Genomic DNA, 16,717 nt, shown 5'->3' on the forward strand with positions numbered 1-16,717 from the left:
CAGTGCTGCAGCCCGTCTTCTGACCAGAGTGAATGAGGAGCGGGGCTAACGAATTGGCAGGGAGTGAACGCTTCAGGACCAGTCAGAAACGGAAGCGAAAAGCTTTCCAAGTTCCTTTCATTCTCACTACATAGCGCATTACATCTAAGAAATCAGCGAGACATCTTAATAAATAGTTGAGATACAGATCACGATAATTTGCATATTTCCAATTAATTTACGGAACGCGAGTAGGGTACTTCGTTTCAAGTCCCCAGAGCGATTGCGAATGGTGATCCTTCTCCCTACTAGGCCTCGAGTGTGGTAACATTCTTTATGTACGCGCCAATAGCTCAGGCGCAAGCGCAGTTTGGTTTGTATCTGGGGCATGCGCAGTGTCACTTCAATCAGGAGAGGACTTCATGGAGCTTGTTTCTCCGGCGGAAGCGATCAACGGCAGAAAGAGGAGTACGGAACCCTTGTGGGCCGGCAATGAGCGGAGACATTTCATCAATACTTCGTGTAGGTCTCAAACCCTCGAATACGACTCTCCCGGCTCCGCGTTAGGAGATGGCGGCCCTTGTCCGGGGAAGAGGCACTGGTTTACAGCGGCCATTTTTTTGTTAAGGGAATAGGGAGGGCGAGCAGGCTGCGGAGGGCTTCCATCTTTCTTGGGTCAAGGTGCAGTAGAGCGCATGCGCGACGTCTGGGTGACTTGACAGCATTGGAGGTAACGTTGACAAGTAGTAGTGTGAATGAGAACTGGCAGCAGAGGTTGGGGAACGAGTGCATGTGGGAGCTGTTGTGATTGATATCTACAGAGAAGAACGGAACGGAACTTCAGAAGCAGATGAATTAAGACTGGGGTGAAGTTGGTGATAATTCTGAGGTGGAAATAGGTGGTTTTACTTTATTGATGACATGGACATGTGGTTTGGGGCGAAATAATGTACCAAGGTTTTGAACAGTCTGCCTCAGCACCACACAGTTGCCAGTGAGAGAGATTCAGTTAGCAGCTGGGGGACGCAGTTCGTAGCAGGGATTGAGGGCACTGACTTTCATCCTTCTAACATTTGCTCAAAGGAAGCCACTGTTCCTTAAGTAATGGATGTCGAACAGGTCAGGATGGTGTGACCTGAAGGGTAACTTGATGGTGATGGCATTTACTTAGATCTACTACCCCAAGCCTTCATGCTGGTGAAAATCCTGTCAGATTTCTGGACAAGTTTAATTATATAGAGTCCCCTTTTCTTTGTATCTTAACTCTTCAACTTCCTTCCCATGTCTGTCTGTTTTCTGTCTCAGTCTGCTCCATAATTATGCTACTGTCCTGTGCAGGCCTGAGCAGACACAGTAAGTTCCTTACTGAAATGCCTCAGATCTGTTTCTATGACAAAGCAGCAGCTGTGATGGTCACTTGTCCAAAATGTCACTCCTCCACCCCCACTTACTACCAGATTCATTCATTATAGTTTTGCAACCTGTATTTATGCATTTGTGGCTTCTGTCTTTTTCACTTTTTCTGTTTATATCAATTAACAGGTATGAAAAGAAGTGGATTTGAAGTCAGGCTACTGAAATCAGGCATCGCAGTGTGATCTGATGGTGCCAACCAATTCATCACAACTAGACTATCAACAGATTTTAAACATGGAAGGAGAAAGCACTGTTCACAGTGGGGAGAACAGATACATATGTTCTGTGTGTAGAGAAGGCTTCAGCCAATCAAGTGGCCTCAAGAACCACAAGTGCAATCATGCTGGGGAGAAACCGTGGAAATGCGGGTACTGTGAGAAAGGGTTCAGTCACCGTTCTGCACTTGAAATTCATCAACGTGTTCACACTGGGGAAAGGCCATTCATCTGCTCCCTTTGTGGGAGGGGATTCACTCAGTTATCCACTCTGTTGAAACACCAGAGAGTTCACAGTGAGGAGAGACCTTTTAAATGTCCAGACTGTGGGAAGTATTTTAAAAGTTCCAGTGATCTGATGTCCCATCGGCGTGTTCACACTGAGGAGAGACCTTATAAATGTCCAGACTGTGCGAAATGTTTTAAAAGTTCCAGTGAGCTGATGTCCCATCGGCGTGTTCATACTGGGGAGAGACGATTCAGGTGCTCTAACTGTGGGGCTGGCTTCAAGTGGTCATCTCAACTCACTGTTCACCAGCGCATCCACACTGGGGAGAGGCCATTCACCTGCTCTGAATGTGGAATTGGATTCACTCAATCATCCCATCTCAAGTCACATCAGCAAGTTCATACTGAAGAGAGACCTTTTAAATGTACAGACTGTGGGAAGTGCTTTAAAAGTTCCCACTATCTGCAGTCTCATCAACGTGTTCACACTGATGAGAGACCTTTTAAATGTTCAGAGTGCGGGAAGTGCTTTAAGGGTTCTGGGGAGCTAATCGTCCACCAACGTGTTCATACTGACGAGAGACCATTCAGATGCTCTCATTGTGGAAACGGGTTCAAGAGATCATCCCAACTCACTCTACACCAGCGTCTTCACACTGGGGAGAGGTCATTCATTTGCTCTGAATGTGGGCAGGTATTCATGCGGTTCTCCACTCTGTTGAAGCATCAGCGAGTTCATTCTGGGGAGAGACCATTCACCTGCATTGAGTGTGGTAAGGGATTTTGTGAGTCTTTCCACCTTAAGGCACACCAGCGAGTTCACACTGAGGACAGACCCTTCAAATGTCCAGACTGTGGGAGGAGTTATAAAAGCTCAGGGGAGCTGAAGTTGCACCAACGTGTTCACACTGATGACAGACCATTCAGGTGCTCTCACTGTGGGACTGGGTTCAAGTGGTCATCTCGTCTCAATGCACACCAGCGCACTCACACCGGAGAAAGACCGTTCACCTGCTCCGAATGTGGGAAGAGATTCACTCAGAAAATTCACCTGTTGACACACCAGCGGGTTCACACAGGAGAGAGACCTTTTAAGTGTACACACTGTGGGAAGTGCTATGTAAGATCCTGGGATCTGATACGCCATCAACACGTTCACTCTAATGAGAGGCCTTTTCAATGTCCAGAATGAGGCAAGTGTTTTAAAAGTTCTGGGAAATTGATGCTACAATGTTCACACCAATGAGAGACCATTCAGTGCCCTTACTGTGGGACTGGGTACAGATGATCTTCCCAACTCACTGTACACCAGTATTTTCACAGTGAAGGAAAGCCATTCATCTGCACTGAAAGGATTCCCTCAGAAATTCCACTTGATTGGCACACCTGCTGGGACAACTGTGAGTTTGAGTGATTTCAGGAGTGTGTATTTTTCTGTTAATCACATCCAGGATAAAAGCATACTAAAACATCTAGCCCAGCTTTATCTGATAACACTTAAGATAAATATTTGGATTTTAACTGAACACAGTCTACTGAATCTATTTAATATCCAAACAATTCCTTTGAATATAAATCAGAAAACTAGAAGCCCATGTGATATGGGCTGTAAGTAAGAATAGATGATTTCATTCCACATGTAAAGTGGGAGCAGCTACTCAGCACAAATGCTGTGGAGGGTGAATATCTGCAGTTCTTACTGAAGTATTTTTGAAGGACCAAGCAGGAATCATATTGTTTTAGGTTCTGTAAAGTGAAACTGTAATTTATAACTTTACTGTTAAGTAGCCTTTGTTGAATACAGACCAGAATGTGGAATATTCAATCAAGTTTGGAAATGATATAGTTCATTCTGGAGTTAGGGTCTCAAACCTGAACAATGTAAATATGAAGACTGGAATGGCAAGTTGGCTGTGAGGGATTGGAAAAGCGCAGTGATTTGAAGGTACACAGGTAGTAATAGGATCCAAAGATGTATTGTATGGATTACAACAATTATGCATTTCCTCAAATCAAAAATAGTGGTTTTGAAGGTTGCACAGAAAAGCAATTAAACTGAGGCATTTTTAATCTAACAAAGGATGATCAAGAAACTAATGAAATAGATGTAGGGAAGCTCTCAGGAAACATAAAGGTGGACTGTAGATGTTGCTTAGGTCCATGAATGCAAAAAATGCAAAAGCCTCCCAGATTGGCATCCTCACTATCAGCTTCAACATGCACTCCCTCATCACTGATGCACAGTTGCAGAAATGTGTACCATCTACAAGGTACACTGTAGTAACTCACCAAGGCTCCTCCAACAGAACTTTCTCACAACCTGTCACTGACAAAGACAAAGACAGTACATGCATGGGAATACCACATCGCAATTTTGCTGCCAACCCCTCTCCATCATAACTTGGGCCAAATCACCTCCTTTCAATGTCACAAGGTCAGGAATACGGAACTCTCTTCTCAACAGCACAGTCAATGCCTTGATAGCCCAAAGACTGCAAATATTCAAGAAATCAGATCACCAGCACCTTTTCCTGGGCAATTACATTTAGGCAGTAAAAACTGGCAAAGCCAACAACACTCACATCTCATGAATGAATAAAAAAATGATAGGAGTGATATTTCACTGAGCATTTGTAAATGATGTTTCAGGAAAAATGGATTAAACTGCTGTTTATGTTAAGGTCTTTCAAAATTGTCATATATACAAAATGTGTTGTTTATTGAAAAAACATTGGCAATATCATGTGAAGATGTTCAGTATTTAACCACGATCCTCTCCAAACTTCAAACATAAAATTTATGATCTATCAAGCCAGGTTTCACTCAGAGATCCAGTAATACCATCCAGTGGGATCATAACATTTGGAGCATGACAGTGATCTAATTAAAACTTACATGATTCTTACAGCGTGGATGTCGCTCAGATTTTTCCACTGGCAGGTGAGTCGACAACCACGGAAAATTGTCTCAGAAATAAGGTATAAATCAGGGTGAGGAGAATCTTTTCACTCAGAGGGTGGTGAATCTTTAGAATTCTCGAACGAGAGGTTCATGGAACGTCAAATCAATGGGGATGTTTAAATCACAAATCAGTAATTTCCTGAAGTGAATGACATAATGTCCAAAGATGTGCAGGCTAGGTGGATTGGCCTTGCTAAATTGCCCATAGTGTTCGGGGGCGTGTGGGTTATAGGGAGATGGGTCTGGTGGGATGATTCAAGGGGCGGTGTGGACTTATTGGGCCGAAGGGCCTGTTTCCACACTGTAGGTAATGTGATCTTAAAAAAACTGTTACTTTAAACACATCCACTAACAGCATCCACTCCACCTCACTACCATCTATCTCCATTGCTCCACTGTTGCTAAGTTATCAACTTGATTACTGTACATACATGGCAGATGAGCAGAAATATCATCCAAATGAAAATTAAGACGACCAAAGCCATTGTCTTCAGGCACCACTGTTCCTTAACTACCAAGTCCATTCCTCTCCCTGGGAAATGTCTAAGGCTCAACCAGACAATCTGTTAGATTTGACTTTAAAATTAGCTTCTGATTGCATATCACTTCATATTGCATGTTAATTGCCTTCAAGCACACATGGGTAAAGAGTAATTTCATCCACATATGGAAATATTTTAGAAGTTTCAATCTGTATTGATATAAACTGTTTCCACTGCAGGATGATTGGTAACATAACTTAAGTGGCAAAAAATCCAGATAAGTATGAGGGAAATGATTTTACAGAGTTAATTTGGATGATCTGGAGGATGTTATCTGAATGTGTAGCGGAAGCAGATTCGACAGGAAGTTTCAAAACTGACTTCAACACTTCTCCTATGAGGAAAAGTTTTCAGTATGAGGAAGAAGGTGGTGGGGAGTGGCACACATTGTCAGCATTTTCAGAGACTGTATCAGCACAATGGTACCAATGGCTACCTTCTGAGCTGTTAAGATTTTATTGTGTGGGTTTATGATGAATCACAGTTTAATTATTTAGAGTTCCCATTTTATTAATAATCTCTTGCTTCTTTCTTCAATAATTGAGAAATAATTTCACCAATAATTTGTGAAATCACAAAGTTATTGTTATTAATAATCAGAACCTTATTACATCAATATTAGGATCCTGTTAAAGTCACTTGCCAATTGTAAAGGTTGTACAATCTCAAAGTAATTCCAATAATAATCAAAGTCCAAATACATCAATAATCTGTTATAAATACCCCAGCTGCCTCCCCTTCCCCCATTATCAGCAATGCTCAAACCACTCCCCAAAAAAAACTTTACTTTTGGGGTGACACAGATTCTGAGGTATGAAAAGGAATGAAACTGGAAAATTTTGGGAAGCGGTGATTCAATAAAATTCATTTCTAGATTTTAAATGCATTGATCTAATTTCCTGTCTCATCATTCTATCACAATTTTAATCTCCCTGAGAGAAGTTATTATTATCCATGAGTATCAGGTGTCCTTGTGGGTTGTTGATTTGGTGTTGGCATCTGTTTCACTTCATTCCTCACCCTGCAACTGTCAGATGCAGTGCTGTCAGATTGTACGGTTCAGGCAAGTGGTTATCAAAAGTGCAGTTCAGACCAAAGAGCTTTAAACCAAGGCATTGGTTATGATCAATCAGCTGCATTAGGCAGTTTACATCATTTGCATGCCTGACACAGGACTTCCAAAAGAAGCTCCCCAATCTAAGCAAGCATTTGCTCAGAAAGAGATTTCCTAGCTGGCAAAGAAACGTGTTCAGTATACACTTTTTTTTCTGAAAAATGGCAATTTCCCAATTTAATTGGTGGAATATTTAGCCAAATAAGATTCAGTTTGGAGAAAAAGCATCTGTGAAGAAATCAACCGTTTTGAGCATCTCCAACAGGCCTAGATGGAGAAGAAAGGTTACTAATGGAAGAAGCATTTGAATATCTAAGCATCATACCCACTCCCTTCAGCACATATCACCTGCCCCACATGTGGCAATGCTTGTAGATCCAGCATTGAACTATTTAATAACCACAGGTATCCAACCCTGGGGTGTAAGAAAATCATCCTTTTCCCACGGTGACAGCTCAAGAAGAAGAATATGATCTTACAAAAGATAAGTGCTGGACAGACATTCAGTGCACATATTTCTGGATGGCGTGAATACATTTCTTAGTCTAAAAGTATCAATCACTATATCCCGCATACTCCCTCCTTATGTAACCTAGAAAAACAAAATCATCCAACCATCTCCTTGTTTTTCGTTCAAATCTTCTTTGCTAAAGATGCTTCCCAGACTCATTTTCACAGTCACAAAAACAGACATTGCTGGAAAAACTCAGCAGGTCTGGCAGCATCTGCGAAAGGAAATCCAGTTTAGGCTCTGGTGACCCTTTCTCAAACTGATGGTAGTTGGAAAAGTGTTTGTTTATGTGCAGAAGACAGGGTGAGGTGAGGGGTTAAAGAGTAAATAATAGGGCCCATAGAGAGAACAGTTGAATGGACAAGGGAGTGGATAACGATACTAAAGTGTGAAGCTGGATGAACACAGCAGGCCAAGCAGCATCTCAGGAGCACAAAAGCTGACGTTTTGGGCCTAGACCCTTCATCAGAGAGGGGGATGGGGTGAGGATTCTGGAATAAATAGGGAGAGAGGGGGAGGCGGACTGACGATGGAAAGAAGAAGATAGGTGGAGAGTAGAGTATAGGTAGGGAGGGGATAGGTCGGTCCAGGGAAGATGGACAGGTCAAGGTGGGATGAGGTGGTAGGTAGGAAATGGAGGTGCGGGTTGAGGTGGGAGGAGAGGATGGGTGAGAGGAAGAACAGGTTAGGGAGGCAGAGACAGGCTGGGCTGGTTTTGGGATGCAGTGGGGGGAGGGGAAGAGCTGGGCTGGTTGTGTGGTGCAGTGGGGGGAGGGGACGAACTGGGCTGGTTTTGGGATGCGGTTGGGGAAGGGGAGATTTTGAAGCTGGTGAAGTCCACATTGATACCATTGGGCTGCAGGGTTCCCAAGCGGAATATGAGTTGCTGTTCCTGCAACCTTTGGGTGGCATCATTGTGGCACTGCAGGAGGCCCATGATGGACATGTCATCTAAAGAATGGGAGGGGGAGTTGAAATGGTTTGCAACTGGGAGGTGCAGTTTGTTGCGAACCAAGTGGAGGTGTTCTGCAAAGCGGTCCCCAAGCCTCCGCTTCGTTTCCCCAATGTAGAGGATGCCACACCTCCGCTCAGTTTGCAACAAACAACTGCACCTCCCAGTTGCGAACCATTTCAACTCCCCCTCCCATTCTTTAGATGACATGTCCATCATGGGCCTCCTGCAGTGCCATAATGATGCCACCCGAAGGTTGCAGGAACAGCAGCTCATATTCCGCTTGGGAACCCTGCAGCCCAATGGTATCAATGTGGACTTCACCAGCTTCAAAATCTCCCCTTCCCCCACCGCATCCCAAAACCAGCCCAGTTCGTCTCCTCCCCCCACTGCACCACACAACCAGCCCAGCTCTTCCCCCTCCTCCCACTGCATCCCAAAACCAGCCCAGCCTGTCTCTGCCTCCTTAACCTGTTCTTCCTCTCACCCATCCCTTCCTCCCACCTCAACCCGCACCTCCATTTCCTACCTACCACCTCATCCCATCTCCCTGACCTGTCCGTCTACCCTGGATTGACCAATCCCCTCCCTACCTCCCCACCTATACTCTACTCTCCACCCATCTTCTTTTCTCTCCATCTTCGGTCTGCCTCCCCCCTCCCTATTTATTCCATTCCAGAACCCTCACCCCATCCCCCTCTCTGATGAAGGGTCTAGGCCCGAAACGTCAGCTTTCGTGCTCCTGAGATGCTGCTTGGCCTGCTGTGTTCATCCAGCTTCACACTTTATTATCTTGGATTCTCCAGCATCTGCAGTTCCCATTATCACGGAGTGGATAACAATCTGGCTAGGAAAATGAATAGCTGTTAGTGGACACCATTAATAGTTAACAATAGGTAATGTGTAACAGCAGACTATGTGATAGCAAGGCCTGGTGTTTTTTTTAAATACGTTCATTGGATGAGGGCATCACTGACAAGGCAACATTTTTTGCCCACAGTGAAGTTCAGAGTCAATCACATTGCCGTGGGTCTGGAGGCACGTGTAGGCTAGACCAGGTAAGGATGGACATTAGTGAACCAGATGGCTTTTTCTTTGCCCCTGACAAGTCACAATGGGTTTATGGTCATCACTGGACTTTTAATTCCAGGTATTTTGTAGAATTCAAATTCCACCATCTGCCATGGGAGCCTGGCTCCCCAGAATATTATCTGAATCACTATTAACAGTCTAGCGATAATACCACCAGGTCATTGCCTCCCCATTGTTCGACGGGGTGGGGGGGGTTGCGGTTGGAGTCCCCGCGAAGACAGTCTGCAAAGTGGTTAAGGGGTCTCACAATAAAATCCAGTGACAGCCCACATGTACTGTGTGACTGAGTGGTGATTAGATTAGATTCCCTACAGTGTGGAGACTGGCCCTTTGGCCCAACAAGTCCACACCGTCCCTTGAAGCATCCCACCCAGACCTATCCCCCTATAACTCACACATCCCTGAACACTACGGACAATTTAGCATGGCTGATCCACCTAGTCTGCACATCTTTGGACTGTGGGAGGAAATCGGAGCACCTGGAGGAAACCCACGCAGACACGGGGAGAATGTGTAAACTCCGCACAGACAGTCGCCCGAGGCTGGAATCGAACCCGGGTCACTGGTGCTGTGAAGCAGCAGTGCTAACCACTGAGCCACCGTGCTGCCCCGTCTCACCAACTTCCGCCACACACTTTTCATCCCACTTTGCAGAGACAGGCAGTTCTGTGTGGTGAGGGCAGGTGCTGGAGCTATGTGCAAGAAGGATCTGGCTGGAAATGCATTCCACTCTGTGATCTGCTGGAGAACAACAGCACCCACTGTTTATGTGGGATGGCCACTCAGATCATTAGAGTCAAAGTGTCTCCAGCTCCAAGTGGATCCAAATTCCACCCCCAAAATCGTCATAATACTGGAAATTGACCAAATTGAAATGGAGGAGGATCAGAAGTCCTCTGGTCCTCTTGCCAATCAGGTAGAACATAGAACAGTACAGCACAGTAGTACAGGCCCTTTGGCCCACGATGTTGTGCCGAACTTTTACCTGAAACCTAAGGTCTATCTAACCTCCACCGCTACCTTATACGATCATCCATATGCCTATCTAATAGCCGCTTAAATGCCCCTAATGAGACCAACTCCATTAACCTCTCTGGCAATGCATTCCATGCCCCTACCACTCTTTCAGTAAAGAACCTACCTCTGACATCTCCCTTGTATCTACCTCCTTTCACTTTAAAACTATGTCCCCTTGTAAAAGCTACCTCCACCCAAGGAAAAAGTCTCTGGCTGTCTACTCTATCTATATCTCTTAACATTTTGTACACCCCTATCATCTCAGTGTGGACATTGGACAATAAGCTTCTGAAGAAGCGCCACTGAACCTGAAACATTTCACTCCTGATTTCTCACCGCAAATGCTGCCAGACTGCTGAATTTTTCCTGTGATTTGTTTTTGTTTCTCACTTACAGCAACTACAGTTCTTTCAATTTTTGAGCATCTGAAGTTGCTCACTGCTATCCAGCAAAGCTGCTGTTTTCTCTCTCTCCCTCAATGAAAATTGAGCTTCACCCAGACTGAAGCTTCCTCCTCTGTCCAATATCTGTGAGCACGAGTGTCTTATATCTTACTTTTCTTTAGGGAAAAAAACCTAGGATTAAATTATTGATTTGTAGCAACTGAAGGGAGAGGCCCACACTTGGTTCACAACAAACAACTGCACCTCCCGGTGGGGAACCATTTCAACTCCCACTCCTTGGATGACATGTCCATCCTGGGCCTCCTCCAATGCCACAACGATGTCACCTGAAGGTTGCAGAAACAGCGCGTCATATTTCACATTGGAACCCTGCAGCTCAATGGTATCTATGTGGACTTCACAAGCTTCAAAATCTCCCCTCCCCCTACCACATCCCAAAACCAGCCCAGCCTCCCTAACCTGTCCACTGTCGCACCTATCCTTTCCTTCCACCTCGAGCCCCACCCCCATCTCCTACTCATTAGCTTCATCCTGTCCCCTTAACCTATCCGTCTTCCCTGGAGTGACCTATCCCCTCCCCAACTCCCCACCTACACTCACCTTTACCGGCTCCACCACTGTTTCTTTGACCTGTCTGTTTACTCTCCACCTATCTTCTCCTTTATCCATCTTCTATCCACCTCTCTTCTCTTTTATCCATCTTCTATCCACCTCCCGCTCTCTCCCTATTTATTTCAGAATCCCCCTCTCCTCCCTCATTTCTGAAGAAGGGTCTAGGCCCAAATGTCAGCTTTTCCGCTTCTCTAATGCTGCTAGGCTTGCTGTGTTCATCCAGCTCGACACCTTGTTATCTCAGATTCTCCAGCATCTGCAGTTCCTACTACCTCGGAAAGGAACTGAAACCAGGAAAGGCGCAGAGTCCATCCAGGACAGATCTTTTTAGTAGCACCTTCTGGAGAATGGGGAGAGTGTACATTAAGGACAAACAGAATGAGAATGACAAGAAAGACTGTGGGATTACAGATTTGGGGGAAGGGAAAGGAAAAAATCCATTCTAGAGAAATAGAATTGTCCGTTTTGAATTTCTAATCTGTATTTATTCATTTTATTATTATTACAGGATGCCAGAAGGGGATGATTTGCAGAAAGGAATCTCAAAACAAACAACATGTCAACATGTGAGGATGGGAGATAGTGGGAACTGCAGATGCTGGAGAATCCAAGATAACAAAGTGTGAAGCTGGATGAACACAGCAGGCCAAGCAGCATCTCAGGAGCACAAAAGCTGACGTTTCGGGCCGAGACCCCTCATGTGAGGATTGTGAATTAATTAACTAGAGCTTAAATAGCCATAAGTGGAGAAACATACATCTGTTCTGTCTGTATTGAAGTTTTTAAACATCAATTTAATTCAAAAAACAGATGCACACCCTAAATTAAGAGTCTTTCAGTAAACTGATTGTGGAAATAGTTTCAATCAGTTGCATGGCCTGAAGAAGCATTGCAACATTCTCTGTGAGTAAAGACATACACATTTGTGTCTGTGTATACGGGTGGTGTGAATTGACTGTTGAACTTTCAGACACACAACCACATGCTCAAATGGAGAAACCATGGAATCCTAGAATGCCTACTGTGTGGAAACAGGCATGTCAGCCTGTCCAATCACCTAGCCTGCACATCCCCGGACACTATGGGCAACTTAACATGGCCAATCCGCCTTACTTGTTCTTTGGACTGTGGGAGGAAACCAGAGAACCCATGCAGACACAGGGAGAATGTGCAAACTCCACACAAACAGACAGTCACCTGAGCTTGGAATCAAACCAAGGATCCTAGTACTGTGAGGCCGCAGTGCTAACCACTGAACCACCTTGCTGACAAGTTTGAAGATAATAGGAAAGGATTCCATGTGCTGTCAATACTGGAATTTCATCAGCTTGGTCACACCACGTAGTGAGCAGGTGAAAGGCCTCTATGTGGAATGGGATTCCCTGACTTGTGTACCCTAGGGAAACACCAGTGTTCTGCCCCTAGAGAGCTGTTGAGAATGGGAAGAAATTCAGAGAATGTTCAAATCTGCTGCAAACTTTAATACCCACAGCCTATTCAGATTCCATGCATGAACCAGCCGGATCCCAGACTCAAGCCCGCAATCTCTAACAAAGCAGATGTTGATGCTGCTTTCCCCCCATTCTATCCCCAATAATTAAAGCTGAAACACCTACAGAGGCTTGACTCGCCTCCTGATCATTTAAAAGATGTGTGAAAAGTGCTATAACCTGCCTCTCACCCCTTGATCTGTTCGAAAGGAGTGGTTAAATGAAATGAAATCCTTTCACTCACTCTCTAATCAACAAATAACAATTTATCTAACTCTAACAGTGAACAAATTAACAGAACTACTAACAAATCTAACAATTCCCCCAACTACACCTATACCCAAATAAAACAAAAGTACCCCACCAATCTACGAGCCATGTAGCTTCGTCTCCTAAAACGTTATGTTTCTTGTAGGAGGCTCACCACATTGAGGAACAAAGTGATACAAAAATTTGTCCTGCGCCTTCCAACTGCTGTCAATGCTGAGGATATCTTCATGGCTGCAGTATGTGCCACAAACACCATTTAAGACAATGAACTCAAACTTAATGAGAAGGGAAGGGCTCCTTTTTCCTTCCACTTCCCGAGGACACTACAAAGGAATCCCTGGCACCACCACTTACACATTTTTGTCCGTTCCTGGATATGACTTGAAGTGGTGGAGAATTCCACCTATCTATAGCCAACCACAGTCTGTCTCAGCGACAAAGCATCACTACCAAAAAGTCCTGATGGGGAATGGCAGGGGGGCTGGTGGGGACTTTGTCCACTAGCACCTTGTTTCTCTCAACTTCGTCTAACTCAGTGGTGCTCACAATCGACACCAGCCCTCCTCCAGGTCATTGCCTCCGACCCCTGACCCATCCCTACATCAAGTGTGGGGGTTAGGCCGGGATCACTGTATGGTCCCTGCCATCCCCAGGATCAAAGGCAGGAGGATTCTTTGCAGGGACCATCTAGGTCTTGGATTATAGCAGACTCAACTAAAATGTTGACTAAAATGTCAGGCCCCTGGCAACCTACTCGACTCCTGGTGCCAGGCCACCATGTCTGGGAAAGGATCCTCAGTAAAGGGCACGGCTGCCTGACATAAAAGGCCTGTTTCCTTCATTCCTATCATCCAAGGTTCCCTCAAGGTAACTATCTCCACCACAGTGCAAAGGCAGCAATGAAATAAATGCAGGATAATTTATCAGTCTTAACTCGTTTTCTGCTTTGTTTGTGCCCTGAATATTTGACTTGCTCCTCTTCTCAAATGTTCTAGACTCAGACTGTTCTCTTTTCTCACTATCTCATTTGGGCCCCTCCATTGCCCCTTTTAATTTAAATCCTGAGTAGCACTGCCGAATCTCTCCACCAGGATATTGTTTCCATTGTAAATCAGCTGCAACCTGTCTTTCGCATAAATGTCAACCATAGAAGAGATTCCACGAATCCAAAAATGTGATTCCTTGCCTCAGCTCCTCAGGCACGCATTAGTGTGCTCTATCCTCCTATTCCTCCTCTTACAAGCAGGTGGCACCAGGTTACTCAGCAAGTCTGAAATCATCTGAAATCATGACTGATGCAGGAACCATTGCAACCTTGAACAAGTGTTTAAATTATCAAATAAAGCACCATAGTATTAGCTTTCAGGCTGAATGCTGGAAAATGGGATGGCCATAAATAGATGCTTGATGCCCAGCACGGACAGATACAATGGGGATATTGTGTTCAACAAATTTATATCACAATCTCTGACCCCATTTTGTTTTATGATTCTCTCTGACTCTCCTTCGATAAGCAGGAAGGTGCGGCAGGCAGTGAAAAATGCAAATGATATGTTGGCCTTCAAAGTAAAGGATTTGAGTACAGGAACAGGGATATCTTTCTGTAAAGTAGGAACAAACTACTGCAGATGCTGGAATCTGCACTAAAAACAATAATGCTGGAGACCACAGCGCATCCGCTGAAAGAGAGCAAGCTAACGTTTCAAGTCTAGATAACACTTCATTACAGCTTTCCTGCCTGACTTGCTGTGATCTTCCAGCATTTGCTGCTTTCAGTATCTTGCTGCAAGGCGAAGCCACAGCCGGAATACTATATGCGCTATTGTTTTCCTTGCCCTGGCTATGACAGAGTCCAAAGAAGGTTCACCATACTGATTCCTGTGGTGTCAGGGCTGATGCATGAAGAGGGGCTTGATCTTTGTTTAACCTTTGTTTCTTTCATCTTCCTGAGTTGCCAACTACATCAGTAACTAATGTTCTACCTCCTGTTTCCTGAACTGAATATATAACACCGAATCCCACGTTTTGGTTCCAATCACCCTGCCATACCAGTTTAAAATCTCACCAACATAACCAGAAGAAGTCCCCGTAAGGAGATTTGCCCCAACTCTGCCCATGTCCAAGCTTCCACAGAAACAGACCCAATACCTCAATAATCTAAGCCCCCTCTGGTACCATTTCTCCAGCCACACATTCATCAGATCTATTCTTCTATTCCTGCTCTCATGAACACATAGCACTGATAGTAAGTCTGACATTACGAATTTTGAGATGATGCATTTTAATATATCTCCTATCGTCCCACATTCAGCCTTCAGGTCCTCAGACCTTTGCTTTGATATGCCGTTGGTGCCAATGTGTTTCACGATCAGTGGCTGTTCACTCTCCCACTCCAGAATGTCCTGCAGCTGCTCCACAACATCCTTGATCAGGTGCCATGGAGGTAATGTACCATCCTGGATCTAAGTCTGTGACCACAGAAGTGCCTGACTGTATCCCTTACTACAGAATCCCATATTACTTTAGCCTGCTACTCATTTCCCACTCCTTCTGTGCTGCAGAGCTACCCACAGTCCATGAATTTGGTTCTTGCTGCTTTCCACTGAGAAGCCACTCCCCATGACAGGATCCAAAACAATCAATCAATCTGTTTGAGAGGGGAATGACCACTGCAGACTCCTGTACTTCCTTCCTGAGACTTTTACTTTGTCTGTTAGTCACCCATTCCCTTTCTGCCTGTGTAATCATCACCTACAGTATGACCACTAAATATGCAGTCTACAAAATTCTCAAGATCACAGATGCTCCACAGTGAATCCACTCACAGATTCAGCTTTGAAAAGCAGTCAACCAGTAGCTGCAGATGTACACACTTCTTATACATATAGCTGTCAGGGACACTGGAAGCAACCCTTATTTCCCACATTGTGCAAGAGGAGCACACCATGGGTCTGAGGACTCCTGTCATGACTTTTCTCCAGATTAAGATAGTTACTCCCATTAATTGATCTCAGGATCTTCCTTCATTTCAAACAGTTTTAGTTTGATCGAAAGCCCCTATCTTTTCTTAAGCTGATACATTATACTTTAAAAACTATTGGAAATACCCTGCTGGAGAGGCAACGGCCTGGTGGTATTATCGCTGGACTCTTAGTCCAGAGACCCAGCTCCTGGGCTCCTGAATTGGAATTCTGCCATGGCAGATAGTAGAATTTGAATACAACAAAATATCTGGAAATAAGGATCCAATGGTGACCATGAATCCATCGCCGATTGTCAGGAAAAACCCACCTGGTTCACTCACGTCCTTTAGGGATGGAAACTGCCATCCTTACCTGGTCTAGCCTACATGTGACTCCAGATCCACAGCAATGTGGTTGACTCTGAACTGCCCTCTGGGAAATTAGGGATTGGCAATAATTGCTGCCGAGCCAGCGGCATTCTCGTCCCATGAATGAATAAAGGAAAGAAAAAAGCTTCACTTACCAATTATCTGTTTCTGTTGGGACCGTGACACTTTCTGAACAGCCTGGAGTTAGACTGAGCCCTGCACTCAGACTTTCAGCTTCACCTTCTCCGTCTTACCTGCCTTGGTTGCACACAATTTCAAAGCATTCTCATTGAGCCAAGCAGAACTCACAGGGAATCTTGTTATTTTAATTGTCTGCTCACATTCACTGATGTTGGCCTCTTGTACTGTTCCAATGTAGCTCAATGGGAGCTCAGAGAACAGTGTCTCATCTTTCAATTAGCCCTTTATAACTCTCTGGACTCTTCACAAATTTCAGCAGTTTCTAAAGCAACAGATAATTGTCAGAATCTGGGACATCCCACCTGAAGATGTGCTGGATCTCGAGTCTACAAGGAAATTTCAAATAGAGTTTGCAGGTATTTGAGAATGAGGGGAATTTATA

General features: G+C 44.7%; 2 protein-coding genes across 4 annotated transcripts in view; one reads left to right on the top strand and one right to left on the bottom strand.

Moving 5' to 3' along the window:
* LOC125455908 (gastrula zinc finger protein XlCGF26.1-like) overlaps positions 1 to 16,717 on the bottom strand; it is a 72,144-nt gene that overhangs the window by 10,345 nt on the left and 45,082 nt on the right. The window lies entirely within an intron of this gene.
* LOC125455907 (zinc finger protein 420-like) lies at positions 359 to 13,712 on the top strand. 3 transcript variants are annotated; one of them, XR_007248337.2, is made up of 3 exons: positions 359 to 501; positions 1,522 to 4,778; positions 11,552 to 13,712. XR_007248337.2 is itself a non-coding variant. In XM_048538447.2 (3 exons), exon 2 carries the CDS (start codon positions 1,582 to 1,584, stop codon positions 3,028 to 3,030), a length of 1,449 nt encoding a protein of 482 aa, XP_048394404.1. In that variant the 5' UTR covers positions 359 to 501; positions 1,522 to 1,581; the 3' UTR covers position 3,031; positions 11,552 to 13,712. The 3 variants fall into 3 exon arrangements, 2 of the variants coding, with proteins under 2 accessions (XP_048394404.1, XP_048394403.1); XM_048538447.2 differs by having other exon boundaries at positions 1,522 to 3,031; XM_048538446.2 differs by lacking the exon at positions 11,552 to 13,712 and having other exon boundaries at positions 1,522 to 6,187.

This window comes from Stegostoma tigrinum, chromosome 10 (genome assembly GCF_030684315.1).
Source record: "Stegostoma tigrinum isolate sSteTig4 chromosome 10, sSteTig4.hap1, whole genome shotgun sequence".
NCBI lineage: Eukaryota > Metazoa > Chordata > Chondrichthyes > Orectolobiformes > Stegostomatidae > Stegostoma > Stegostoma tigrinum.

Bases quoted from the DNA above. Each gene is read 5' to 3' on its own strand.
- LOC125455907 (XM_048538447.2), top strand. From the start codon at position 1,582: ATGGTGCCAACCAATTCATCACAACTAGACTATCAACAGATTTTAAAC.